This window comes from Syngnathus scovelli, chromosome 9 (genome assembly GCF_024217435.2).
Source record: "Syngnathus scovelli strain Florida chromosome 9, RoL_Ssco_1.2, whole genome shotgun sequence".
NCBI classification, from domain to species: Eukaryota; Metazoa; Chordata; class Actinopteri; order Syngnathiformes; family Syngnathidae; genus Syngnathus; species Syngnathus scovelli.
The window spans coordinates 3,043,695-3,070,271 of record NC_090855.1 but is presented as its reverse complement, the minus strand read 5'-3'; the positions used below and the strand labels follow the sequence as shown (position 1 = coordinate 3,070,271).

At 40.5% G+C, this 26,577-nt stretch overlaps 3 protein-coding genes, 1 long non-coding RNA gene and 22 other non-coding genes across 27 annotated transcripts; 3 read left to right on the top strand and 23 right to left on the bottom strand.

Moving 5' to 3' along the window:
• Nucleotides 1–541: 541 nt before the first annotated feature.
• LOC125975465 (uncharacterized) lies at nucleotides 542–21,785 on the bottom strand. Its single transcript, XR_007483954.2, has 3 exons — nucleotides 21,650–21,785; nucleotides 8,991–9,072; nucleotides 542–2,461 (listed from the first exon to the last, which is right to left on the bottom strand). It is a non-coding gene; the product is annotated as an uncharacterized lncRNA (long non-coding RNA).
• them4 (thioesterase superfamily member 4) lies at nucleotides 2,263–4,560 on the top strand. The gene is made up of 6 exons (XM_049731014.1): nucleotides 2,263–2,415; nucleotides 2,651–2,840; nucleotides 2,915–3,077; nucleotides 3,232–3,342; nucleotides 3,433–3,557; nucleotides 3,625–4,560. The coding sequence occupies exons 1-6, from the start codon at nucleotides 2,263–2,265 to the stop codon at nucleotides 3,666–3,668; spliced, it is 786 nt and encodes a 261-aa protein (XP_049586971.1). The 3' UTR covers nucleotides 3,669–4,560.
• On the top strand, nucleotides 4,886–20,375 carry rorc (RAR-related orphan receptor C). Of its 2 annotated transcripts, XM_049730961.2 has the most exons (13): nucleotides 4,886–5,174; nucleotides 5,266–5,344; nucleotides 6,910–6,936; nucleotides 11,807–11,892; nucleotides 12,092–12,233; nucleotides 12,717–13,082; nucleotides 13,155–13,256; nucleotides 13,327–13,448; nucleotides 17,796–17,928; nucleotides 17,986–18,093; nucleotides 18,162–18,272; nucleotides 18,831–18,940; nucleotides 19,015–20,375. In XM_049730961.2, the coding sequence occupies exons 2-13, from the start codon at nucleotides 5,293–5,295 to the stop codon at nucleotides 19,183–19,185; spliced, it is 1,530 nt and encodes a 509-aa protein (XP_049586918.1). In that variant the 5' UTR covers nucleotides 4,886–5,174; nucleotides 5,266–5,292; the 3' UTR covers nucleotides 19,186–20,375. The 2 variants fall into 2 exon arrangements, with proteins under 2 accessions (XP_049586918.1, XP_049586919.1); XM_049730962.2 differs by lacking the exons at nucleotides 4,886–5,174; nucleotides 5,266–5,344; nucleotides 6,910–6,936 and adding an exon at nucleotides 7,945–8,083.
• Nucleotides 6,485–6,566, bottom strand: trnas-uga (transfer RNA serine (anticodon UGA)). Its single transcript has one exon. It is a non-coding gene; the product is annotated as a tRNA-Ser (tRNA).
• On the bottom strand, nucleotides 13,861–13,933 carry trnaf-gaa (transfer RNA phenylalanine (anticodon GAA)). Its single transcript has one exon. It is a non-coding gene; the product is annotated as a tRNA-Phe (tRNA).
• On the bottom strand, nucleotides 14,025–14,097 carry trnaf-gaa (transfer RNA phenylalanine (anticodon GAA)). Its single transcript has one exon. It is a non-coding gene; the product is annotated as a tRNA-Phe (tRNA).
• On the bottom strand, nucleotides 14,192–14,264 carry trnaf-gaa (transfer RNA phenylalanine (anticodon GAA)). Its single transcript has one exon. It is a non-coding gene; the product is annotated as a tRNA-Phe (tRNA).
• Nucleotides 14,357–14,429, bottom strand: trnaf-gaa (transfer RNA phenylalanine (anticodon GAA)). Its single transcript has one exon. It is a non-coding gene; the product is annotated as a tRNA-Phe (tRNA).
• trnaf-gaa (transfer RNA phenylalanine (anticodon GAA)) lies at nucleotides 14,525–14,597 on the bottom strand. The gene has a single exon. It is a non-coding gene; the product is annotated as a tRNA-Phe (tRNA).
• On the bottom strand, nucleotides 14,689–14,761 carry trnaf-gaa (transfer RNA phenylalanine (anticodon GAA)). The gene has a single exon. It is a non-coding gene; the product is annotated as a tRNA-Phe (tRNA).
• trnaf-gaa (transfer RNA phenylalanine (anticodon GAA)) lies at nucleotides 14,854–14,926 on the bottom strand. Its single transcript has one exon. It is a non-coding gene; the product is annotated as a tRNA-Phe (tRNA).
• Nucleotides 15,022–15,094, bottom strand: trnaf-gaa (transfer RNA phenylalanine (anticodon GAA)). The gene has a single exon. It is a non-coding gene; the product is annotated as a tRNA-Phe (tRNA).
• Nucleotides 15,186–15,258, bottom strand: trnaf-gaa (transfer RNA phenylalanine (anticodon GAA)). The gene has a single exon. It is a non-coding gene; the product is annotated as a tRNA-Phe (tRNA).
• trnaf-gaa (transfer RNA phenylalanine (anticodon GAA)) lies at nucleotides 15,357–15,429 on the bottom strand. Its single transcript has one exon. It is a non-coding gene; the product is annotated as a tRNA-Phe (tRNA).
• On the bottom strand, nucleotides 15,527–15,599 carry trnaf-gaa (transfer RNA phenylalanine (anticodon GAA)). Its single transcript has one exon. It is a non-coding gene; the product is annotated as a tRNA-Phe (tRNA).
• Nucleotides 15,697–15,769, bottom strand: trnaf-gaa (transfer RNA phenylalanine (anticodon GAA)). Its single transcript has one exon. It is a non-coding gene; the product is annotated as a tRNA-Phe (tRNA).
• On the bottom strand, nucleotides 16,026–16,098 carry trnaf-gaa (transfer RNA phenylalanine (anticodon GAA)). The gene has a single exon. It is a non-coding gene; the product is annotated as a tRNA-Phe (tRNA).
• On the bottom strand, nucleotides 16,197–16,269 carry trnaf-gaa (transfer RNA phenylalanine (anticodon GAA)). Its single transcript has one exon. It is a non-coding gene; the product is annotated as a tRNA-Phe (tRNA).
• Nucleotides 16,370–16,442, bottom strand: trnaf-gaa (transfer RNA phenylalanine (anticodon GAA)). The gene has a single exon. It is a non-coding gene; the product is annotated as a tRNA-Phe (tRNA).
• On the bottom strand, nucleotides 16,702–16,774 carry trnaf-gaa (transfer RNA phenylalanine (anticodon GAA)). The gene has a single exon. It is a non-coding gene; the product is annotated as a tRNA-Phe (tRNA).
• Nucleotides 16,875–16,947, bottom strand: trnaf-gaa (transfer RNA phenylalanine (anticodon GAA)). Its single transcript has one exon. It is a non-coding gene; the product is annotated as a tRNA-Phe (tRNA).
• Nucleotides 17,046–17,118, bottom strand: trnaf-gaa (transfer RNA phenylalanine (anticodon GAA)). Its single transcript has one exon. It is a non-coding gene; the product is annotated as a tRNA-Phe (tRNA).
• Nucleotides 17,219–17,291, bottom strand: trnaf-gaa (transfer RNA phenylalanine (anticodon GAA)). Its single transcript has one exon. It is a non-coding gene; the product is annotated as a tRNA-Phe (tRNA).
• trnaf-gaa (transfer RNA phenylalanine (anticodon GAA)) lies at nucleotides 17,392–17,464 on the bottom strand. The gene has a single exon. It is a non-coding gene; the product is annotated as a tRNA-Phe (tRNA).
• On the bottom strand, nucleotides 17,644–17,716 carry trnaf-gaa (transfer RNA phenylalanine (anticodon GAA)). Its single transcript has one exon. It is a non-coding gene; the product is annotated as a tRNA-Phe (tRNA).
• On the top strand, nucleotides 21,782–26,539 carry LOC125975397 (extracellular matrix protein 1). The gene is made up of 11 exons (XM_049730966.2): nucleotides 21,782–22,015; nucleotides 22,624–22,680; nucleotides 23,012–23,080; nucleotides 23,251–23,292; nucleotides 23,361–23,393; nucleotides 23,475–23,749; nucleotides 24,652–24,857; nucleotides 25,196–25,460; nucleotides 25,526–25,719; nucleotides 25,784–25,871; nucleotides 25,959–26,539. Exons 1-11 carry the CDS (start codon nucleotides 21,943–21,945, stop codon nucleotides 26,136–26,138), a joined length of 1,482 nt encoding a protein of 493 aa, XP_049586923.1. The 5' UTR covers nucleotides 21,782–21,942; the 3' UTR covers nucleotides 26,139–26,539.
• Nucleotides 26,540–26,577: the final 38 nt, after the last annotated feature.

Here is a 26,577-nt window from a genome sequence, read left to right as displayed (position 1 = left end):
TTTCTTTTCAAGTATTGCTATACTGTTATTTCCTTGTATATGGCTCACATAAAGTTACGCAAGAAGCTTCATGTCACTGCCAATTGAGTGCCATAAGTATGTCAAAAGTGTCAGAGGTCGTTTTACTGGATGTGATAAAAGGATTCACTCAGGTCAGCTCAGTAAATAACACAACGCAAAAAAAAAAAAATGTTGAGAGCTAGGGTTAGTTCTTACAATGGATGTTAGAACGGAGGTTTTGATTTTTTTTTTCTGCCGTAGGTCTGTGCAGGTGATTTCATTTTGGTGGCAGTGAGGGTTAACTGGACATCATCTGATTGGTGGCATATCAACTCCTTCAAAAGCAGACAAGTGGCGATTTTTTTTAAATTTACCAATCACATTTCACTATTAGACTTACATGGCTGCACACAGTAAGTACTCTATTGTAAAAAAAAAAAAAAAATGTCTGTGTAGGTGCGTCACTTGCGCAATGAGGAAGAAGGTGTGATGACACGCCCACGTGAACAAGTGCTTAGGTGAATCGGCTAACATCAACGAGCTGCGTGATTTAAAACTAAATATGAAGTTACCGGTTTTTTTAACCATAGTCAGTTTCACCATAATGGCCTTGATGATCCTTCAGACTATACGCCAGGAGCTGCAACTGAGCCATTTAAAAACCCGCACGGTGGAGCGCATTGCTGAATCCAAGAGGGGCGACAAAGTCATCACCTTGATAAAAAAACAAATCAAGGAGCTGAACACGAACCTGACTTCCATCCTGAACAGGGTGGACGTGCTGAAGCATCGCAAAGCAGCCGCTGTAAATGCAGAGCAGGAGCATCAAAAAAGTTTGGTGGCATGCGGCAAAGTGAAGGTAGGGACGACGTACTTTATCGTTAGCCCATTTTTTTTTTTTTTTGCTGCGTTTCATTTAAATGGTACACGCCATTTTGTTAGGTACACCTGCAAAAAAAGTCTCTTTTGAAAATTTAATGCGAATTTGAATGCACAAAAAGCATTATGAGCATACATTATATTTATATTTAAATATATTTTTACAACTGTTTTTTAGGAAAGTGTAGACAAGAAGAAGAAAGAGGTCATTGAAGCCAATAAGCAATTCAAAGGTATGTAGAGAATTGTGTTTGACGTCGTACTCAAAATACTATTAGAATCGTGACACAGATTGAATTGACACGGTTCATAGACATTGGTTGAATATGACTGCTGTCATTCACGACATCTCATCTATGGTTTAGGAATATTATCATAGTGCATCAAATTCTTCATTATTGTCATTTTGTCCTTTGTTCAGCTGATCACGATAAGGAGAAAAAAAAAGCTGAGGAAGAAATGCAGATTGTAAAACAACATATTTTGGATCGAGACAACGCTGTTTGCATTTTTGCTGATCCAAGCTTTGCAGAAGCACGGTAAGATTTAAAAACATGCAGTGTGAGCAGAGAAAATACCTTGGGAGCCAAAACTTGTTTAAGTTGTTATCTGGCATTAACATTATTTGCTTTGTGTCGTTCTTGTTTTGTAGGAGGTTGTGTGGTATTGACGCTCCTAAGTAAAGACAAGTCTAAAACAACACATGCTCATGGTTAACTTGTGTGAGAGCCATCCAGGACTACATTTTGTACATTTGTGTGGTTACACAGATTCCTCTTTTGTATTCACGTTCAATTGAGAAATATTTCATACAGCTCAGATTGTAAGTTTTTTTTTGCATGACAGAAAAATAAACAGGTCGTAAAAATACAATTGGTATATTGTTTTGAAAATAGCTTCCCTAGAATAACTAGAGCAAATTTTGTACTGTCATTATTAATTCACATATTTGTGATCATTCAAGAAACAAAGTACCAAAAAATACATTAATATTATTTATGAAATACGAGACGTTTATGGTGAAATGACAATAGTGACGTAACAAAATAGCTAAGATAAAAGTAGTCTCGTTGAGTGTTTATTTTGGTTACCATGCGTACGGGTGAAGATTACCGGAACTAGTTCGCCCAATTACAGTGCAGGGATAAATCACGTGTTGATGACGTCAAGAATTGCGTTATCTCATAGCGGAAGTTGACAAGGTTGAGTTTCATTGAATGTCAATGTTCCATCAAACTACTACGATGGTTAATCATCGCAGGACAAAAACGTGTCAAAATTTTTTAACGATAAACTTAGCGGCCGTCAGCTCATTGTGACGCTTTTAGCAAGCTACGTTTTAACGCCGGACTTCCTTTCGGATCAACACTGTTACCCAACTTGATGCAACCTCTCGTCATGTTGAAGATGGCGAGGAGCCTCTCACGTCTACTGACGGGCTGCCAGCGATTTGCTTCACCTCCATCGGTGTATGCTCACCTCTGCCATTCATCTACCTGCTTGCCATTCAGAAGCAGCTTTGTGCGGACCATGGGGGTATGTAAACTGTTCGAGAACAGACGTGGGGTCCTCTCTGTTTGACCTGCAACATTAGGATAGATGAGTGAGTCATGAATGAGTAATAATAATAAACAATGTTATATTTGTTATATGTAAATATCTTGGTTAGGCTCATACCAAAATAAATGCAAATGTGATGAATTTGTATCCTATATATTTGCACCATGTATAACAATATTGCAAACTAATTTTGTATGTTCTCCCTCTCCAGGCACTGCCATTTTCTTTTCCCCTGAAGCCTCGAGACTTCAGCCTGCCCAACTCGGCATGGAGTCCGGAAATGACTCGCTTGTATGACTTCTACAACAACCAGTGTGAAGTGGAAAATGAATCTGGAGAGAAACAGAAGGGACCCTGGAGGAGACTGCCCAGCTACAATCGCACCCTCAAGTATGCCACAGGTGAAAGAAAGCATGGGAACTATTTCCACACATGTATTCATTCTCATAAATTGTACACATCTTCTCTTCTGAAGGAGGAGCCTATCTCAGCAAGTTCATCCAGTCCAAAAATCGGCTTTTTACTCGCAGCATCAAAACGGCAGGAGCCGCATTTGAGTATGTGATGTTTCTTAACAAAGAAGAGCAGAGGTGTGTCTGCATTTTCCAGGCTGGACATCTGCTGGAGGGCCCGCCCGGGTGAGTCATCAGTCCATTTCCTGTAAAAAAACTGGCAAAATTCCAAACACTTTTTTTTGGGGCTTATTAACTTTTTTGCAATATTTCACTTAATACATATAATTGAGGGGAAACGTTTGTACTGTATTGACAAAATGTTGCATGTATTTCCCAGGCATGTCCACGGGGGGGCGATCGCCACTATGATTGACTCAGTCACCGGCGCTCTTGCAGCGTTCATGTCTGGAGCAGTCATGACTGCCAATCTCACCATCAATTACCGCAGGTATCAATAACATGCGGTATTTATTTCTGTTATGTGATCAGTTGGAACAGTTTTAAAATTAAACTGATGATTAATGTCGTTTGTTCAAAGCCCCATCCCGTTAGGAAGTACAGTGTTGCTCGAATCCTCCGTTGACAACATGGAAGGAAGAAAAACGTTCATTTCGTGTAAGGTCACCAGCACCGATGGCTCCAAGCTGCACACTGAGGCAACAGGTAACGTCATTTACGGCATGTTACATCAGTTATTCTATTTTCTTACTGTTGTTTTTTCTTTTTTTAGCACTCTTCCTGGCTATCAAAGTCAGCCATTTATTGGGAATGTGACTCACAACCAACCACGTTGGAAGCCTTAATGGTGTGCCTTGGAGTCCACTGTTATATTCTTAAAATTTATTTAAAATATTTATTATTTTAGTAACTTCTCAATATGGCAACACAGTCAATGAGTGGTTTGGACTTCTGCCACACAGTTCCGAGTCTGTTTGATGGTCAAATCTGGGCCCAAATGCGTCCATATTAGAACTACAACACACTTAGAAAATGAATGAAGGGATGAGTCAATGTCCGTATAACGCATTTGGGCACTACTGTAAAGTAGGTTATCATTTGACTACCTCATGTTTTACTAACACCAATACTAAGCCTTATTTATAGAAGTTTTTTTTTTCTTTCTTTTACTAACTTTACAGCTACTCCCTTCAGTGAATACTACATTAAGTTTCAGCTATTTTATGGAAAACACTATTTTAATTTTTGTGCCAATTTGTGAATTCTGTGTTCCAAGAAACACAAGGGTTTCCATCATGTGTTTTTTTTTTTAGACCGCAGTTGTTATTACCCAATTCACTGAGATGCTTTGAAGTATTTATCAGTTACAATGCTGACATGATATACACTCGTGTTCGCTCATGTAAGCGCACGCAGTCATGTGGTTTGTGTCTTTTAAGGGCCCCTCACTCCTTAAACCTCAGTTAGAAAAGCAGCCTTGCTATCTATTAGTGGTTGCTTGTGTTTTTGCCTATGTGTGTGTGAAAACTCGTGGTCAAGTTTGTGGAAGTTTTTCGGTTGAAACCTCTTTATCACAGTCACGCAGAGGAGAAACAAATATTTTTGGTCACCTGTTTTGGTTCAACTGGGTGGTTTTGAAGTTTTCTGTCAGGATGTGCCGCATTAAATACCGTTAATTCTAGTTATAATAAAATCAGTTTGCAAATTATTCACAAAGTATTATTGTGGTTGTTTTTTTTAATGGTGTCTAGTTGAAGGGGTCACAAACTTGGAGTAGCTCCAGTTACTCCCAGTATGATGCAATGTAATTTTACACCACTGCAAACTAAGATAATAAATATCTTTCACGAATATATAATTGTGTCTGCATTCAATTTTATAGCAAAATGTCATATCTTAAATCCACATTGGATTATTTAGTGAGTCAAGCAACATGGGATTATATTTCCTGACCAACCCATTCCCAAACAGAACCTGACCCGCCGCTATTACGTAACAAACGGTGACGTAACTCGAGTCATGCAAGCTCGGGACTGCGAGGGCGCACTTGGAAGCCCCCGAGGGAGGGAGGGAGGAGAAGGACTTGTCCACGGGCCGCCGGTCCGACCAGCCGCACCACCACCGCACTCCACGGCCTCGGTCTTGCCGTCTCGGGTGGAATTGCACTATTGTTTCCAACACTAAAGAAGTCCGGGGCAAGTGCGGGGCCGGACCAGACTATGGCCGTCACGCTTCGGAATTTACCGTGACGACAGGAAGTGGTCTGCAAATGGCAGCGCGTGTTTTGAAACGTCTGCGTCGGCCTGGGCGCTAGAAATGCAGGTACCACTAGTCCTCTACGACTTGGGGCAACTTTGACATGTTTATTTAACAAATGGAAATCCAACTCGACTGTTTATGTGCGCATGCGCAGGCCTGACAGGTGTTCGGAGCGAAAGTGATGGATTATGAACAATGTGACGCGCCCCCTACTGACAACTCCATCAAAAGAGGTACATTTATTTTTATAGTTACATAAATTTGAGATCATTTTTTGTTGCTGTATTTACTCTACACACAGTATCAAATATTCCCATAATTTTTTTTAGCACTGTATTTGCCGTGACAGGCCACACATTTAATTCACGGGCCTCACCCAAATTAATTAACTACCTCTGATTAATCTGTTTTTCTTCTACCACTAGCATGTCACAATGATAGAAACCAGAAAAACTAAAAAAAAAAAAACACTGAACTAGTCTATCAAACCATTTTGTGTCGCATCTGACCTCTAAAGTGGAATTTGTCCACCATGATGCCTGTAAATGTTCATAATCAATGTTTTATTTACTGAAACACTCATGAAGAATATTATCTCATCTTCGTTCCCATCCACTTGGAGCCCACTTCATCCCACTAGTACACTTCGTCCTACTCGCTTTTGTGTGAGTGGGTTAAAAATGGCAGTAATCTGGAGTAATCCGTGGGGATTAGCCCTCATTTTGCTTCTGTTTTTTGCTCAATGGCTTCCTATTCCAAGCCCTGCTAAAATAAATCTCATCTGCATTCCCTTGAGGAGAGACTACTTGTTTTTCCGCCATAGAACCCAATTTTGCCTGGTTGGTGTGCAAAATTGGCCCGTTTAGTAAACTAGATTAAAAATATAATGCAGTTTTCTAAATTTTGTTTGTGGCGAATGTGGTTCTTTGACACCTATGTAAAAAGCGCAAAGAATTAAATGTGATGAAATGAGACGTGGGGAAGCCATGTGGTTACTCTTGTACCCAAAAAAAAAAATGCAAGTGGCTGAGAGCAAACTTTGAGTGAGGTTGTTCATTATTTAGTTTGAGTGAAATTAGTAATTTCCACTGTATTGTGGAAAAAAAATCATTTGCAATGTTGGTTGAATGTTGTGAAAAAATGTTTTCCGTTAGAAGGCATATGGGTCAATTCTGAGGAGATTTTGTGGTTTGTATTTAGGTCAAGTTCAGAACTTTTTTTGTGGTATCGGCACGTGTCGAGTAAGCGTGAAAGATGGAAACAATGTATTCCCTCCTCGAGGTTTAAAAAACATTTTTAAAAAAATGACACTAGATTAAAACAGGGTTTGAATGTGTGATGGAGGAATCCATTTGTTTAAGAAATACCAAATCCGCTGCGAGCAGGGTTCGAACCTGCGCGGGAAGATCCCATTGGATTTCAAGTCCAACGCCTTAACCACTCGGCCATCGCAGCTGATGGCAGAACTCAAATATGTTATTTGATATAAGTCCCATACCGCCCTCTACTGGCGGCTAAAATTGACATCTTAGTGCCCTCGGGCTTGCATTGCTAATGTCACGGCTGACCAGTTTTCTGGGTTTGGTCACATGACGTTTGTAATATTACGTAATGTCGATTTTGGATCATTTTTCACTTTATCGCTCACATTGGCTTCACGAGTTCTCCAGGACTGCACATAAACACACTTACATAATATGCATGTCGTGTGTATGTTCAGGTTGAAGCTCACTATGAAAACAACTTGGAGAATATGTTGAAGTGTTTAGTAAACTAACTTTGTGTTTGTCTTTCTTAGGAGCTGTGTCCAAGAAGACTCATTTGAGTAAGTGCAACAGTGTGTGCATGTGTGTGTGCATGTGTGTGTGTGTGTGTGTGTGGTAAAGACATTGCTGGTGCTTGTGCTAGATATTTTTGCATGCAATGCGGTTAACGTCTTTGGTAGTGAAGGTATCGATTGCACCTGCTTGAAAATTCGCTGAAAATAACGACACTGTGGCGTCGTTGGAGTGGAGCCATTAGCGTCACGGCGTGTGCTGCACCTGTGATGCGAGCCCCCCCCCCCAACATCGAGATAGTATCTCCAGTACTTTTTAAATTGAACGTAGTCTGCCGCAACACACCTGGATGCTTTACAAGACGCTTTTTCCTCACCACACCGACTGTGTCAGGTGGAGCCAATCGTGGAAAAAAAAAAATTATTTATATCACACGACTTATGTGCAGCTGCAAAATGATTTTTTTGAAAAATTTGCGCAGAATTGAGCCGGGTTGTCATCGTGTGTATTATCCAGGTGCTTGTTATGCTTCCTTCCTAATACTGCCAACACGAGGGACACACAAACCCACAACTCATTTTTCCCAAATAAGAGGCACAGCGTGCTTGCTGCAAGTCCTATTGACGTATACTGCAAAACTGCCACTTCAAGCAGAAGTTAAAAATAAACCGTGTAACTTTAAATGTCAAAAAAACCAAACCATCATTTTTTTTTCGTCTTACCGCTAACGTTTCTCACGCCATAAAGTGGTAAACGCTGACATTTTAATCCAATATTATGAGTAACGTTGAAGAATTTATGTATTTGAGTAGGACTTCTAAGAGTTGCTCCACCGTCTGCGACAGACTATTTAAAGGACGTATTTCTTCCAGTCTGAGTGAAACCGCAACGAAAATCAGCATTTGCAAAATGTGAGTAGGGTGGAGATCGGCAACAACAAAGGTTGAAGAAAAGAAAAAAAAAGTCCCTTTTTCAAACGGGTTGTGGGACAGTCCCATTGCTTTGCTCCTTCACACGGACAGGGAAGGTACCCCCCCCCCCCCCCCCTCCCCTCGCCCCTCGTAAATGATGCGCTGAGGCCGCAACACAAGCTGTCACACTCGCTAAGGTGGTGCACACGCCTGAAGAGGAAAAGTGACTTAGTGAAAGTGGGACGAACGTCGGCGACAAGTGCAGGAGCGAAGATGATGCGAGGTAGGCATCCAGTTGTCTTTGTCGTTGGCGGCTGCGTGGGCAACTTAAGAGTTGATTAATTGTTCCGTACGAAAGGGTGAGCTCGCTCGCTGATTGGATCGACGAGTTCATTTAGGATCTTTTCGAAAGGCCTTTCCTTATCCCTGCAAATCAAACCGCACCGACTGTATGTTGTAATCTACTCTTAATTCCGCTTTTGAGATCTATATCGGATGACATAATAGCTATCGTGTTTTATCTTCAACAATTTTCGATGTCTTCATCATTACGTTAGTCTGTCGTGGTCTTTTTTTTTTTATATCAAGTCCTTTAAGGGCAATTGTTTATTGATTATGATCATTTTTAGGTCAAATGTATTCATTAGGTTTCTTTGATTTTTTTTTTTTTATTACTCTTGGGCAGTTTTTTTTTTAAATTTGGTTTAATAATTTTGCAGTGCAGTCCATTTACCATTTGTCCTAATTAGGGTCTAAAATACAATTATATCCAATTAATTATTATTATTAATGCAAATGCTAAATGGACTTTTATTATTATTATTATTATTATTGCAAATGCTACATGGCCTTTCACACATATTGGTAGACAACAAATTAGGTACGCCCACGCTTGTGTCGCTAAACGATTTAATTATAATATTCAAAACATCTCTCAGTATGATGTTGCATCACTGCATTTATAGAATATTTGATAAAGAGTGATGAAATCAAAAAGCAGGGCATTCGGGGGAATCCTGCGTCGGATTGTATCGTTTGTTTTTTGAAAGGGTTTCCTTTGTCGCGCTGCAGCGTCCTTTTCAAAGTGTTCACATCAAAGCGCACTTGTGTGACAGGTGACACATTTCTTCCAAAATATGGTAAAATGATCATCAAGAGTCAAGTCAGACTTGTGAATGTCAAAATATTACCATTCAAGTGATCCGATGCTTCAAAGTAGAGTCTCGGAGATCATCTCTGATGTGATCATATCGATCAGTAAAGGTGAAGTTTCTGACAATGAAAAGAAAAGAGGGGAAAAAAAACATCAAAATTTAATTAATACACTGAAATTACAACTAATTTTTAAAATCAACAAAAAAAAATGTCCAAACAATAACATAGTTTGCTGCAACACACAGTGTGAATTTAAGAAATAAAAACAGTTGATTATTCAAAAAAGAATTCATTATATTGTTCTATTTTTATTGATTAATAAAATAATTACTCTAATTAATTAATAAAACAATAAAAAAAAATACTCCCCGATCCTAGAATTTTTTTTCCTCAAAAGAAGTTAATGACGAGCAAAATCGGTCCGCAAAAAAAATAAAAAAAATATTTAGCCTCGTTTATATGTATGCGTATGAATTATGTATATACATATATTGTACATGATTATGTGTGGGTGTATTTCTTTTTTTTTTTCTTTTTTTTTTTCAATACTCTTACCGAAGACAAACTTCCGTCACAGGAAAGTTGAGGTTTTATTTTTTTTTGTCCATTTACAGTGTGTAGCACAGACTGCTGACAGGTGATTTTTGTCTGAAGCAGTTTCGCCCACCCAACATGATGCCCCCCCCCCATGCGTGCAAGAACAAACACACACATACACACACACACACACACACAAACCCCAGAGTTGTGCAAAAGTTGAAAGCGAGATAAAATCTAGATTTCAGTTCCTTCCTTCTGTTCATTTTCTATTCAGCTCTTTTTCTTAAGGTAGAAACAAACAATGGAGGTAAAAAAGTGAGACAAAATTCTCTTCTCAAAAGAAGTATACACAGAAATATACACAAATCTAATTTTGTCATTTCAATTTAAGTGCTGCTTTGAGTAAACTACGAAAAATCCGACCCCCACGTTTTTGGAAATCGCGCTGGAAGTCGCAATTCGTTCATTGCGCGATCGCAAACGCGTTAACAGTGAAAGGTTGCGGGTCACGGTGGATTTCCTGTTGTTTTTGAGGTTGACAATCATAACTGAAATTGCAAAAAATAAAGCAGAGGCCACTGATAAAGACGCCACTTTTCTTCTCTTGGCTATAAGATAAAATAAAATAAACAAAAGCACGATTCCTTCGTATTCATTCTACCAGGAGGAGAAGCTGTTTAGATTTCTTTCCTCAAGTGTATTTCTAAGAATTTTGACCCCTACCCGATGATGGACAACAAATACCAGATTATTTTGTGTTTTATAATATTATTATATCAAAGTCAAAGTCTGCTTTATTGTCAATTTCTTCACATGCCAAGACATACAAAGAGATCGAAATTACGTTTCCCACTATCCCACGGTGACAAGACATAGTACACAATAGTACAACAACACAAAAAGTAAAAACAAGAAGGCACAAACAATGAATAAATAAGAGCGATGAATAAATAATAAATAAACAAATAAAATAAATAAGAGGAGCAAAAATGGAGCAAGCGTGCAGACAGCCAGAATATATATATTATATATTATATTATATTATAAAGTAAAAGTCGCAGGACAAGCCAAACCATATAAAAAAAAAAAAAATCAGTTTATAGAAAAAAAAAATACGGTGAATCCACAGAGAAACTGAAATTTCCCCCAAAAAATCAGCGCAAAATAAATAATAAACTTTTAGTTGAATGTCCAATCAACTAGTTTTATAAATGTCTGGCACTCGGAAGAATATTGAAATTGCCTCAACTAGGGTAAAAACTTCTGTTGGGGTGTCCCTGGGGGTGATATATATGGCACTAGGAAAGAAGGGCACACACTGACACACTAACACGACGACAACCTGACACAGTTCGACAAAACGACAAATCAACACAGACTTCTTTTGTATTCGCCGGAGGAGTTAAGGTCAAACAGAAATGAGCCAGATATAAAAATGCTAGCGTTTAGATTTTTTTTTTTTTTTTTTTTTTGGGGGGGCCATTACTGGCAATGATGGAGCGAAAGCGCATTACTGGCAACCATGTCCTATATGAGCGAGACAGAGAAGGATGCAACTGAGAAAGAAAGACACAACTTGAAAATCCAGTCAACCACTTGAAAAGAACTTTGAGGTTTCACACCTCCACACTTGTCGCCTCGCTCCATTTGTACATATTCCACCTCCTCACAAGATGTATTTGATAGCATTATCTTCATTTGTGTCATTAATAGTGTTTGAATGATGGAAACTAGGTTGTCTTTTCAGATTTGTTGAAGTTCACGGGGAAGTACATTATCTCTTTGCAGTGTGGGAATCGAACTTTGAACTTTGGAATAAAAAATCCACTCAGAATGTCAAAATGATGCCAAAACATATTAGCGGGTTAGTAGTTTGACATTTTATGGAACTAATTTAGGTGGTTTTCTGAAAAAAAAAAAAAAAGAAAAGGGTTTGATTGTGTGTGTGTGTGTGTGTGTGTTAATTTGATATATTTTCTGCTGGAACTCAGGCTTTCCCAAACTTCAAATTATTTATATTTTTTAAAACACAAAATAAAAAAAATAAACCGTGCCTAAAATGCACTTTAGTTACTACTTGCCTTTAGCTACAACTAGATTTATCTTTTTTTTTTTATGTATAATCTGTTAGCTTCTGAAATTTTGATACATTTCAATTTAATTAGCATCTTTATATGAAGTGAATTTATTCAATCAAATGCCCAATTTCAGCATGTTTTTTTTTTTTAAATTAAATTGTCATGTGATCCTGTCGAATTGTCCTGTTGCTGCTCTATTGTTTAAAAAAAATGATTATTTTGTGTCTTTTCAGCTCAGATTGAAGTTATCCCTTGCAAGATCTGTGGTGATAAGTCCTCTGGAGTCCATTATGGAGTCATTACATGTGAAGGCTGCAAGGTGAGCTAGTAGATAGAAATGTTATGACCAGTTACTATTTTTTCAATTTTTTTTTCAAATTATTTTTTAAAATGTCAAAAGTTATAAATACTCTGAATGCACTATAGACAGACAAAAACCTTTTTCTAAATAGCGGCACACATATTACGATCCAGATTTGAGGTCACAATGCTAACCCGTCTCCCTCTTCATGCTTCAGGGATTTTTCCGGCGTAGCCAGCTGCCCACAGTGTCCTACTCCTGTTCCAGGCAGAGTAACTGTATCATCGACCGGTCCAGCCGCAATCGCTGTCAGCACTGCCGTTTGCAGAAATGTTTGGCCCAGGGCATGAGTAAAGATGGTGAGGTGCTCAAACACACTCACAAACACAACTGTACGTTTCCTTTGAATTTACAGGGACCCTTTTTGAAGACCTACTATATCACAAAGTTTCCAAAATGTCCATCTTTAGAGTTGCACTCCTTCAGTGCAGTACCACGTATCGCCACAACATGCCAGGCAGCACTGAGCTGTCCTTAAAGTAGATACGACACGATTAAGTTCGAGAAATAGTTGTTCCAAAACTCATCTATGACGTTTCTTGTTATGTTAGCTTTAGGCTAGTGGTTTTATTTGACAAGTTAAATTCTATTTTACTTTATAGGACAGTTTTACAGGAAACTTAAATTAGTAGTCACAAATATATGTTTGAAGCACCCACATTTGGCCTCATATTTGAAAGAAATTATATTTTTGACAAAGAATTGGTCTCTCTGGATCGTTTTTTTTTTTTTTTACTGGAACATAAATGTTTACATGAGTGTAATTTCCTGGTCTCCCTCAGCTGTGAAGTTTGGCCGGATGTCCAAGCGCCAGCGGGACTCTCTCATCGCTGAGGTGGAGCGACACCGACAGCAACAACAGCAGCAGCAGCAGCAGCAGCAGCTCCAAATGGACGCCCAACCAGGCCTACCCTACAACACCAAAGAGCGCCAACATTGCCCCCCACAACCCCTTCAGCCCATGACATCCACCTGCTCCTACACCGGCGACTCTGAGCTGCTGTTCTTCACTTCCGATGTTCACCCCTACTTGCTGTACTCCCCCAACCAGCCACAAGTGTCTGATATGATCTACAGAAGCTCCGGCGTATCGCCCTCGTCCAGGGCCCACATGAGGGAGGACAACAATGGACACGCTTCTATTAGAGGTGATGACCTCAGCACCAGATTGGGAAGCAGCCATCGTCTTGATCTTCTCAATTCTTTCATCTCGACATTAGGATTGGAATCCAGACCGTCCTCACATGACCCAATGGCGATTGATCCTTATAATCAACCAGAGGATCCCCACTTGCCCTATCCTCACGCTCTGCGTAATATAGGTAAAATAAAAGGACAACTAATCGGAATGTTCTTCAGGTCAGGGTCTGAATACTTTTTCTATTTGCCCAGATGAGCTGTGCGACAGAATTGTACGCTCCAACAAAGACACCTGTCAGTACCAAGCAGAGGAGCTGCAGGCGCTCAAGTGGAAAATGTTCAGCAGAGAGGAGATCCAAGCCTACCAAAGCAAAGTAACTACGACTCGCCGCTTACCCTCTTCTTGCGTACACGTGAGGGGCTCTCTCAAAGCAAGACGCTAAAAGCCACGGCTACTGTTCTGTTTGATCAACCAAACAGGAAACTGCAAAAAACATGCATTTCAGAATGTTGCCATCCTCTTCTTCCTCTCTCAAGTGCTTAAATGTAAAATGACACTCAACACCAACCAAAGCCCAACTACGTATTAACCTAAATCTAAAAAAAAGCAAGTCTCCATATATTATTCATTATAAACTGGCAAATCAATTCCTGGAAAGCACCAAAAAGATAAGTGCGAATCTTCGCTAATGAAAAAGACTAATTGTTGTTTGTTGAGAATGGTGCCGATGCATTAATTCAGAATAGAAACTGCACCTGTGGTAAGGGACTAAAGAACACTGCAGTTGCCGAAACCCGGGATCGAACCAGGGACCTTTAGATCTTCAGTCTAACGCTCTCCCAACTGAGCTATTTCGGCACATTCTGTTGTTGAGCCAACATAGGTCAAAAATCAGGCGGCCGCAAACATTCTGAAAAACTTGTGGGAAGGGACTAAAGATCAACCCTGATGCCGAAACCCGGGATCGAAGCAGGGACCTTTAGATCTTCAGTCTAACGCTCTCCCAACTGAGCTATTTCGGCACTTTCTGTCAGTCAGCCAACTTAGGTGAAAAATCAGGCAGCCGCAAACATTCAGAAAAACTATCTGTGGGAAGGGACTAAAGATGAATCCTGATGCCGAAACCCGGGATCGAACCAGGGACCTTTAGATGTTCAGTCTAACGCTCTCCCAACTGAGCTATTTCGGCACATTCTTTTGCTAAGCCATCATAGGTCAAAAATCAGGCGGCCGCAAACATTCAAAAAACACTTGTGGGAAGGGACTTAAGATGAATCCTGATGCCGAAACCCGGGATCGAACCAGGGACCTTTAGATCTTCAGTCTAACGCTCTCCCAACTGAGCTATTTCGGCACATCTGAGGTTGGCAGCCAACATAGGTCAAAAATCAGGCAGCCGCAAACATTCAGAAACTGCACCTGTGGTAAGGGACTAAAGAACACTGCAGTTGCCGAAACCCGGGATCGAACCAGGGACCTTTAGATCTTCAGTCTAACGCTCTCCCAACTGAGCTATTTCGGCACATTTTGTTGCTGAGCCACCATAGGTCAAAAATTAGGCGGCCGCAAACATTCTGAAAAACTTGTGGGATGGGACTAAAGATCAATCCTGATGCCGAAACCCGGGATCGAACCAGGGACCTTTAGATCTTCAGTCTAACGCTCTCCCAACTGAGCTATTTCGGCACATTTTGTTGCTGAGCCAACATACATCAAAAATCAGGCGGCCGCAAACATTCAAAAAACACTTGTGGGAAGGGACTAAAGATCAATCCTGATGCCGAAACCCGGGATCGAACCAGGGACCTTTAGATCTTCAGTCTAACGCTCTCCCAACTGAGCTATTTCGGCACATCTTTGGTTTGCAGCCAACATAGGTCAAAAATCAGGCAGCCGCAAACATTTAGAAACCGCACCTTTGGTAAGGGACTAAAGAACACTGCAGTTGCCGAAACCCGGGATCGAACCAGGGACCTTTAGATCTTCAGTCTAACGCTCTCCCAACTGAGCTATTTCGGCACATTTTGTTGCTGAGCCACCATAGGTCAAAAATTAGGCGGCCGCAAACATTCTGAAAAACTTGTGGGAAGGGACTAAAGATCAATCCTGATGCCGAAACCCGGGATCGAACCAGGGACCTTTAGATCTTCAGTCTAACGCTCTCCCAACTGAGCTATTTCGGCACATTTGTGTCGCAAAGACAGCAAAGATCAAAAACCTAACAGCCGCAAACATTCTAACAAAAGTTCACCTGAGGTAGGCGACTAAAGGTTAGGCCAGATGCCGAAACCCGGGATCGAACCAGGGACCTTTAGATCTTCAGTCTAACGCTCTCCCAACTGAGCTATTTCGGCACATTTGAATCTCAGAGACAGCAAAGGTCAAACACCAGACAGCCACAAAAATTCAGTAAAAAGTCACCTGAGGTAGGCGACTAAAGCTTAGGCCTGATGCCAAAACCCGGGATCGAACCAGGGACCTTTAGATCTTCAGTCTAACGCTCTCCAAACTGAGCTATTTCGGCAGTTTTGTGTCTCAAAGACAGCAAAGGTCAAAAACCCAACAGCCACAAACATTCAGTAAAATTTCAACTGAGGTAGGCGACTAAAGATTAGGCCTGATGCCTAAACCTGGGATCGAACCAGGGACCTTTAGATCTTCAGTCTAACGCTCTCCCAACTGAGCTATTTCGGCACATTTGCATTTCAAAGACAGCAAAGGTCAAAAACCGAACACCTACAAACATTCAGTAAAAGTTCACCTGAGGTAGGCGACTAAAGATTAGGCCTGATGCCGAAACCCGGGATCTTTAGATCTTCAGTCTAACGCTCTCCCAACTGAGCTATTTCGGCACATTGGTCTATCTCAGACAGCAAAGGTCAAAAACCCAACAGCCACAAACATTCTAATGTAAGTTCACCTGAGGTAGGCGACTAAGGATTAGGCCTGATGCCGAAACCCGGGATTGAACCAGGGACCTTTAGATCTTCAGTCTAACGCTCTCCCAACTGAGCTATTTCGGCACATTCGTCTATCTGAGACAGCAAAGGTCAAAAACCCAACAGCCACAAACATTCCAGCAAAAGTTCACCTGAGGTAGGCGACTAAAGATGAGGCCTGATGCCGAAACCCGGGATCGAACCAGGGACCTTTAGATCTTCAGTCTAACGCTCTCCCAACTGAGCTATTTCGGCACATTTCTGACTCAAAGACAGCAAAGGTCAAAAACCCAACAGAGACAAACATTCAGTAGCAAAAGTTCACCTGAGGTAGGCGACTAAGGATTTGGCCTGATGCCGAAACCCGGGATCAAACCAGGTACCTTTAGATCTTCAGTCTAACGCGCTCCCAACTGAGCTATTTCGGCACATTGGTCTATCTGAGACAGCAAAGGTCAAAAACCCAACAGCCACAAACATTCCAGCAAAAGTTCACCTGGGGTAGGCGACCAAAGAGTAGGCCTGATGCCGAAACCCGGGACCTTTAGATCTTCAGTCTAACGCTCTCCCAACTGAGCTATTTCAGCACATTGGTCTATCTGAGACAGCAAAGGTCAAAAACCCAACAGCCACAAACATTCAGTAACAAAAGTTCACCTGAGGTAGGCGACTAAAGATGAGGCCTGATGCCGAAACCCGGGATCGAACCAGGGACCTTTAGATCTTCAGTCTAACGCTCTCCCAACTGAGCTATTTCGGCACATTTCTGACTCAAAGACAGCAAAGGTCAAAAACCCAACAGAGACAAACATTCAGTAGCAAAAGTTCACCTGAGGTAGGCGACTAAGGATTTGGCCTGATGCCGAAACCCGGGATCGAACCAGGGACCTTTAGATCTTCAGTCTAACGCTCTCCCAACTGAGCTATTTCGGCACATGCATCTACGAGAGACAGCAAAGGTCAAAAACCCAACAGCCACAAACATTCCAGCAAAAGTTCACCTGGGGTAGGCGACCAAAGAGTAGGCCTGATGCCGAAACCCGGGATTGAACCAGGGACCTTTAGATCTTCAGTCTAACGCTCTCCCAACTGAGCTATTTCGGCACGTTGGTCTATCTGAGACAGCAAAGGTCAAAAACCCAACAGCCACAAACATTCAGTAACAAAAGTTCACCTGAGGTAGGCGACTAAAGATGAGGCCTGATGCCGAAACCCGGGATCGAACCAGGAACCTTTAGATCTTCAGTCTAACGCTCTCCCAACTGAGCTATTTCAACACATTTCTGACTCAAAGACAGCAAAGGTCAAAAACCCAACAGAGACAAACATTCAGTAGCAAAAGTTCACCTGAGGTAGGTGACTAAGGATTTGGCCTGATGCCGAAACCCGGGATCGAACCAGGGACCTTTAGATCTTCAGTCTAACGCTCTCCCAACTGAGCTATTTCGGCACATGCAAGAGTAGGCCTGATGCCGAAACCCGGGACCTTTAGATCTTCAGTCTAACACTCTCCCAACTGAGCTATTTCGGCACATTGGTCTATCTCAGACAGCAAAGGTCAAAAACCCAACAGCCACAAACATTCTAATGTAAGTTCACCTGAGGTAGGCGACTAAAGATTAGGCCTGATGCCGAAACCCGGGATCGAACCAGGGACCTTTAGATCTTCAGTCTAACGCTCTCCCAACTGAGCTATTTCGGCACATGCATCTACGAGAAACCTTTGGAATCAACGAGAACCAGCATAAAAATAAACCGCTAATCTATTTGGTTTACTTCAGTCAGTGGATGAAATGTGGCAGCACTGTGCCATCCGGCTGACCGATGCCGTGCAGTACGTGGTGGAGTTTGCAAAACACATCCCGGGATTCCGTCTGCTCAGCCAGAACGACCAGATCGTTCTTCTCAAGAATGGTGAGTTCAACTCCAAGTCTGACTACAACTCTTCTACAAGCCTTAATTTTGTCTCAGGTTCTATGGAGGTTGTCCTCGTGAGGATGAGTCGCTTCTTCAACACAGAGAACAACACGGTATTCTTTGATGGCAAATTTGCAGGAACTGAAGTCTTCAAGTCTTTGGGTGAGGTCTCGACACATTCCTGAAATCATTAGTCTAGTCCATAACACGTTGCCACTTTTCTGTTGCAGCATGTGGCGACTTAATAGCGGCAGTGTTTGACTTTGCTCACAGCGTGTGTGCTTTAAAGCTCACCGATCAGCAGGTGGCGCTCTTCAGTGCTTTGGTCTTGATCAATGCCGGTAGGATCACTCACTCACATTTTTTGTATTTTATCTCTTCGCTTTATCTCACTTCTTGAGCACTGAACTTATCTAGACACTGTATAAATTAATAAAATAACAAACTAACAAATAAAACATGATGATTAATTTATTTTATTCAAAGATGCTTTCAATATTAAGTTGGATTTTTTCCAAAATTAGCCTCTTAATTGCGTAATACCATACAATTATTTATCATAATATAAATTAAAAATGATTACCCGTAACCAGGAACCGGAAAAAAATACCCAACCCACAAAATTTCCTCTTCCATTTCCATTTAATGTGATCTCAATATAAATCTTGATAGTTTTTATTGACTCTGTCAAAGAAGGATTACTTTAACAATATTATCCTAGTTGCGATTTTCTCCTTTACACGTGCACCACAACAAACATTGTGGATTACGCAATGGGATTTTACCAAAACCTGGAGGAGCGTTTCATTATCATGGTCCAAGATTGCCCCCATGTGGTAACATTGTAACATTGACGTGGTTTTGCAATCATGATTATATGACTTATTATTTCTGTGCAGACCGTCCATGTCTGGAAGATAGAGGCAGAGTGCAGCGAGTGCAAAAAAATGTGGAGTTAGGTCTCACGCAAATTCTGCACAGGGACAACCGGGACAGTCTAATGCACAAGGTAGACCAAAGAACACCTACAGTAAAATATACGTTTAAAAATGCCTTACTAATTATTCCCCTCCTTACTCCTAGTTGTACCAGACAATGTCCGTGTTACGTTCACTGTGCAGTCTGCACACGGAGAAGTTACGTTGGTTCAGTCAGCGCTACCCGCTCACCGCCCACTCTCTTTTCCCACCGCTCTATAAGGAGCTGTTTGCTTCTGAGGCAGAAGTGATGCTGCTGCCGGGAGCTACACACTGATGACAACCAAGAACACACACACATTGAATGAGATCCAATACAATCACTGTATCAAAAACTATGCAATAAATAATTGATCTGACTCAGGGTACAACCTGGATTGGTTAACACAAATGGACCAACAGCCATTCACGCCTGTGAACAATTTAGAGTCTTCAATTAATATGCCTGATTAAAAAAAAACAAAAAAAACTTCAGAAGCTGTCAATAAAATCTGATCATTATTGCTAAATGCAAAATTTTGATATGTATTGGATCTCAGAAGTTTATCTGGGTGTATATTTTTCGACAGAATCTATTTTTATATTATGGAATCAAAAGATAGCTTGGGAGAACAGATAATTCTGTATTTTGATATCTAAACTATTTGAATTATTCCAGACTTTCTGCTTGATGTTGTTTCTGAAGACTTGCAGTATTATCTGATCCAGTCACTTCTTTGTTTTTCTCACTGTAGGGTTTTGATTTTTTTTTTTTTACTATTTTATCTATTACAACATATACAACTTTCATAACATTCACGCAGCATATTCAACATGGTGCTCAGACTGTTATGAAGTAGCAAAAATGTCACGTAAACTTAAACGGGATGTTTATTGTGGTGAGAGAAAGCTTAGGTTTTCGTTGTCTTTAGCATTAAATTCCGCATTTGAATCAAACGTGTTGAGATTAAAATCTTTCGACATTTGGTGAGTAAAATGCTGACACTGTAAGTACAAGGAAATGTGTCAACCACTTCTCTGTTTTAAAGGTTACTATTAAAAACATTTCAAATGTTGATACAGGGACGATTTTATGCTCTTGAAGTATTCAAAACTGTTGACAACTAAACGATATCGGTTGGCAATAATGTTGTCACGTAGACAAAACAAAGGTCGATTGGCGAACTGAAAGTGAGTTAAAAATTAAATAAAGCCGTGAGTCACCAAGAGATGATTAAGATGAGTCTGACACATCACGCAGCTGCTTTTTATCCGCGTAAGCAGTTTTTTAAACAAATGATTGTGCTGTTACTTTGGCAACTAATACAGCTTAGCACTTTGGCATGTTGTGTTCTTTTTCTCCAACTATGAAGGGGAATATCATTTAATGTGCTTTATCGCTTTAGTGTTTTGTTCTGTGGAAATGTTGCTGTTGAGAATGTGTGTTATAATGAGTAAAGCAAATAAATTTGAATATTGAGCAACTTATGTGATTGAATTTACTTAGTTGCACAAAGTAAATAGTTGTGTAACTACTGTTAGATTACTTGACGAGGGAAAATTTGTGTTTTAGTTACTTACAAGAATGCATTTTTGGGAGTAACATGTTAGTGAGTTGGTCTGCAACTTTTTTAAGTTTCAAATCAACAAAGTGGAGCACTGCTCAGAGCTGCTCTCATTTGTTTCTTTAAAACATGGTGAGTGGGAGGGAGCGTGTGGAGGTCACATTTATTATTTCCCCGAGTGGAATCCGGGAGGCCACAGTAACCCTGGGCTCACGATAAGAAGGAATTTAAAGGTCTCTCTTTTTTTTTTTTTAAACGTACCCTCTCTAAAGCATCTCATTGTTTTTTATTTCCTGAAACGAGAGGAAACAATTACTACAAAATTAAAGGAGGCACAATAAAATGAAAGATGTGACAATTCTAAAAAAAAAACACAAGTTTTATGCCCAATTAATTTTTTACAAAATATTAAAATGAGTAATTTACAGAGAAAAAAAATGTGTTTATGACATGTGTACATCCATTTATGTAGAAGAGACTCATCATGGTACAAGTTTATCTTTAAATCATAAAGATGAGTCACAGGTTAACACGTCCAAGACAGTTCTAATCTTACTGTACATTTATATGTCGTTCAAGTACACTGTCTATCGAGAAAAAAGTGTGTCCTTGAATGAAGTGTGCTCCTTACATGAAAACCAAAACAGTTTATTAAAGCAGAGAATCACCAAGTGGCCTTAAAACATGTCATACTTTTTACCCAAACCTCCTAGTTTCTCTCACAAGGATATCAAGTCATATTATGTAAATATAATATTAACTATGACTAATTTTAACAAAGTAACAAGTACATAGGTATGTCTGCACTACATAGTACGCGTCCTTTCCAGTGCCTTGCTCAAGTGCATATCGACAGAGAAAAGTGATATTTCATCATTTTTATCATATTAAGCCCAATTTCTTTATATTCTGTCATTTGAACTTTTATCATCAACAACTATTACAAGGACAATATTTGTATTCTATGAACAAATAACCCAAATTTTCCTACTTTATCGTTATGTGATAACTACGTAGTAGTATTCGAATTTACAGACATAAACAAAAATAGCCTGTCCTATTTATAGAAAACTAATGACAGTGAGTGATAACTTAATTAGAGTTTGTCAAAGTGCGTAAATAATTACGTAGGAAGGAGTCATGTCCATGCAGGTTGCCCAAAGATAACAACTTAGTACACTTATGTGGTTTACATACCAGCAGCCATGTCAGATTTGATCACTGATGATGAGTCATGTTCAAAAACTTCTTCCCTCCCACCGTGACCGTCCTCCTCCTTCTCTCCGCCTCGACTCACGACCACCCCAAAAAAACATAAAACGGCTCATCTGGTACTGACCAGGCTCAGATACGAACGGGACCGCGAAATCTGTGGAACCGCTCACCGAGTCCAAGTGTCGCCCCGCCAATTGAGCTTCCAGGCGGGTTTGTGCTCTCGCTGTTCCCGCTTGAATCGACTTCTTTCCTCCGGGCAGGACGAACTGGCGACCATGGGTTCGTCTCGGCTTGTACTTCACGCTGCTGTTGGGGCTCTCTTGGTTCTTCTGTGTTCGGCCAACCATGGTAAATAAATGCGAATTTGTTGTGCTGTCTGTTAGCTACTTGTTGTTGAGTCATGTTTTCTTCTTGGATCAAACTCCATTTTGATTAGCCATTGGACACTTACCCGAACCAGTTTTTAAATATTAACATTTATTTATCATTTGATTTATATTGTATTTATTTTACCTTGAATATTCATATTTTATAATATTGAGGAAAAATACTATATAATACAATACGTATTTGGAGCGAATAAATTTTGACCTAGTTAGAGTAGATTATTTATTTATTTATTTATTTATTTATTTATTTATTTATTTATTTATTTATTTGTGCACAGGCTAAAGTCGTGCATATTCCAGATAAAAATATTACTTTAGGTACTTGTGGCACCCTGTGGGGAACTTCCTTTAGCCATATCATTGTCTAATCAGAAATAAAAGTGCTTTGCCACCATCTTGTGGCATCTGCGAAAAATTTTAATTACAGTATGTTTGATTTTCACTATTTAGCTGTCTGGCTCTACTTGTGTTTTGACTACAAAACAAACCATCGTCGTTGCATAATCGTCTGACTTTCTGTTCTCTCCCGATTGCTCACTCTCTCGCTTTGTGATTCTGACTTTCCAGATGAGCGTAACTTGGAGCAGCGCGAGGTCACCTTTGACCTTGGGGCAATCATGCAAGGTGAGTTGTGTGTGTGTGTGGTTTACATGTGAGTGCAAAATATTTTCCAGGGACAATGATGGGGACACTTAGGACTTTTGACGAGTCGGCACTTATGCTTAAAAATATTTTGCGGTTTTTGAGCACGGTTCATGATGACACTTTTACTGCACATTTTTGTTTTTAGGCAACATGCTGGAGAAGTGTTTAGTATGTCTGCATATTTGGATTCTTGCTAGCCTGCTGCTGCTTTCATTAAGACTTACAAATCTTGTCAAATTGACATCCCAATGTAGTACAACGCCATTTTGAAATTGCAAATGTGACGACAATAAAAACTTTTGTCTTCCAGAGATGCAAGCCCCCGATTCCTTTGCGATGCAACAAGAAGTTGACTTATCAGATTTGGTTGATACAAAAGGTAACTGTTTGTCTTTTTGCCATTATTTGTCTTTGGTTCCAGTACTGCCCATTGAAAAAGCAGCAGTTTTTGTGAATTATGAAAAAAAAATGATATAAAAAATGGACAATCTCCTCCTCAAGCATTTATTACTGATTATATTATTTCATATGATGTTTTTCCATTTTTAGATTTTCCCATGCAAGAAATATTGGACACTCCAAGAGGGCGAGGTGGGCTATTGTATATTGAATTAAATATTTGAATAATATTTTTTTCATGAATGCCTTTCTTTCTACAGGTTCCAGACCAGCATCCTTTTCACCTAGAGGACGTATGTGTTTGTTTACTTCTTAACACTTTTAACTTATGAGGTCCATTTGAGGTAACCTTCTAATTCTTTCTTCTCCCAAAGGTCGTCCAAGCGTCACATCCCGCTCCGAGATACCCTCACTGGACTATCCCGTTGAGTTCCCACTCGGGCGACCCACCTCCGACAATCTCCATGCCATCTGTCTGAACGGGGACCTTCGTCCTCGCTACCCGAACTCCTACTTCCCCCCCTCAGGTTTTGGACAGCTGCGGCGGAGGGCGAGCGCGATCAATAATGCCGAGTCGTGGTTGAGCTCGTGCTGCGCTGGCAACCAGACGTGGGGGACGGAGGTGACGCTTTGCTGCGCCACGCAGGCGGTGAGATTTCACAGCTGACTTGTTTTAGGATCCACTTCAGCAAATCAAATCTTACTTGATCTTTATTAAGTTTTTAAATTATCTTTCTTATTAAATGAATGAAAGCCCCTGCCCAAAAACAGCGACGGACATTTTTTAACCATTATGTAATAATAAAAATAGGACTTTTCAGTATTGCATTTCATGCATCATGTAACATAAATAGTTTAAAGAAGGACATTTTTTTGAACTGCTTTTCCTCACAAGAGTATGGGCATCATTTTCTGCATTAATTCAATGGACTGCGTGTTTGCAGGCCTTGGCCACCAGGTGACATTATAATACAATAAACCAAATTTCATAGCTAGTCTTTTTTGTTACTGAGGATAAAGAATATATACATGTGAGTATTGTCATAATATCAGTATCTGTTGGAGCACTATTTTTGTTCAAATATAAGTTGTTTATATTTCCTAACTATTCCATATCGATGCTACATTTGTTCAAACATTGATAGTCTTCCCTGTTATGTTAGCATTATGCTAGCTGGGTTTCATTAGGGTGGTTAGGATTTCACATTGCTGTAGATCACGCTGTCCTCTTGTTTTGGCATATTTTTACACTCCAAAAAATCCGCAGCGTACTTTACATCGTAGACTTGATGAAACTTGCTTGTTTTTGCTAAATTTGACATGCTTTGTGTTGCTAAGCCTATTATCCACCACCCACGCAAACACAGCAAACAAGCCTTGGCATGCCCGCCATAGCAAAGCAGCTAGAGGGCAAACAATCTTCCCCCTCACCACTGCTTTTAATTATATCTTTTTTTGTCAAATGCACGGCTGGATTCATTCACTTGTGACCTCAGCTATGCGCACATCCTGACTTTCAATTATGTGTTTTACACGACCTCAACTGCCTAGTGGGAGCTGTCTCTGGAAAATTTCTGCGAGGAGGACTCATCGGTCAAGGATCGTCTTTATCACTGCTGCAGAAAGTCTGGCCGTCAAAGGCTCAACTGCTTCCAGAACGACTCTCCCAATCCGGGCTACGAGCCGACCGAGCCTTTACCGGTGGACCCGCTTCCCGCTACGATCCACTTCAGTTTTGACAACAGCGCTTGTGCCAGGTATGGAGTGGGATCACAAAAGTCAATTTACATATGTGGTCTGTGCTAGTATGTCCTTCCCAGATAGACATATACTAAAAAAATATTACCGTAATGGCCCGAATATAAGACGACGGTTTTTTTCATTGAAATAAAACTGAAAAAGGGGGCGTCGTCTTACATTGGGGGTCTAGACAAAGTCTTTTTTTCAAACTTGAGTCTTGAAAAAGAGGGGGTCGTCTTATAATCGGGGTGGTCTTATATTCGGGCCAATACGGTAATCCTGTGAAGGAAATAAATTCAATTGAACATATCCAGGACACTCCAGTAAATATTTGAGTATGACTTACACTCAACAGGACAGCCATGAGTCAACCGAGGGCCAGTCAAGTGTCTGGTTCCCAGAAAAGTGAAATCAACTTCCCCCCTGGTCAACCCACGGTGGATAACGTGGAAGCGCTGTGTCGCAACCAGAAGCAGCGCCCCCTGTATAGTCTCAAGTGCCTTCCGAGCAGCGGCTTCGAGCTGCTGTCTCATAAGGCCAAGATCATCAATCGTGTGGAGAAGGGATATAAACAGTGCTGCAAGAAGAACCGGGATGTGCTTACGTGCACTCAGCAAAAGGTCGAGCATCAGATTTGAGAAGATTTCACTTGAAGGATTTACTTAACGGTCTGCTTGTGTTTCAGTGGAGTGACGCACTCCACAGATTTTGCTCCAGTAAGAAGACCGGCAAGGTCGACGACGAGTGTTGTTCGCGCAGCACGACCCACGAAAGACACGAATGTTTCCGGTCGGCGTCTCCTGACCCGCAATACAGCGAGACCGTGTCCCAGGAAGAATCGTCTGAAATCTGTCAGTCCCGAAAGATCATCAAGAAAGTGTAAGTTCATCTCGACATGTGAGCACCAAACTAGTTTGTGAATTTTGTTTTGACTGTCTTACAGGTTGCCCAATGACTTTCACGCCAAGAAAATTCTGAACGAATGCTGTGCTCGGTCACCAGAAAATCACACCGCTTGCTTTGTCCAAAAGGTGAGTTGTCCCATGAAATAATTGAAATGTCTTGTTAATGAATTTGGAGACTCCACATTTTCAAAAAAAAAAATTCTATATATCAAGGTTGAGGAAACATCAGTCGGATTGTGTACGTCAAGGAACACATCCCCGCCTGTCGCTCGCCGCTGTTGCCGCATGGCTAGTCAGGAGCAGCCGAAGTGCGTCAGTAACTTTGTCATGGATGCCATCACCAAGGCAACCAAGGTCTCCAACCAGAAAAAGAAGAAAATATGCCCCCTTTAAAAATCCACCCTAATAAATGATGTGGTTGCAGCAGCTCACTGAACAAAAGTACTCGTCTTGCACAAATGCCACTTTTAAACACGTGGACCAAATTTGTGCCTCATCTACTGCCAGTATTATTTGTAGCTTTGTATCTAAAGGTCGTGAGAAATATCTTTCTCCTGAGTGACTTGCTAAAAGAATTTTTTTTTTAATTGTTTAATGCTTACTTTATGAATCAGATTGTTGTCTGTGTGTGTACCACTATTTTTAAAGGCTGCTCTATACGTATATTTTTGGATTAATATGCATTTGGTTGTTTCTTTTAAACCCCCAAGACTGATTTTCTTTTATTTGGGTGTGTTTCTTGTCAAGCTTACATCCAAAGCAGTTCTAATAAAATGTTTTTTTTTGTAATTTCATTTTGTGTTATGCTTTGAATCAGTTTGTTCCATCACAG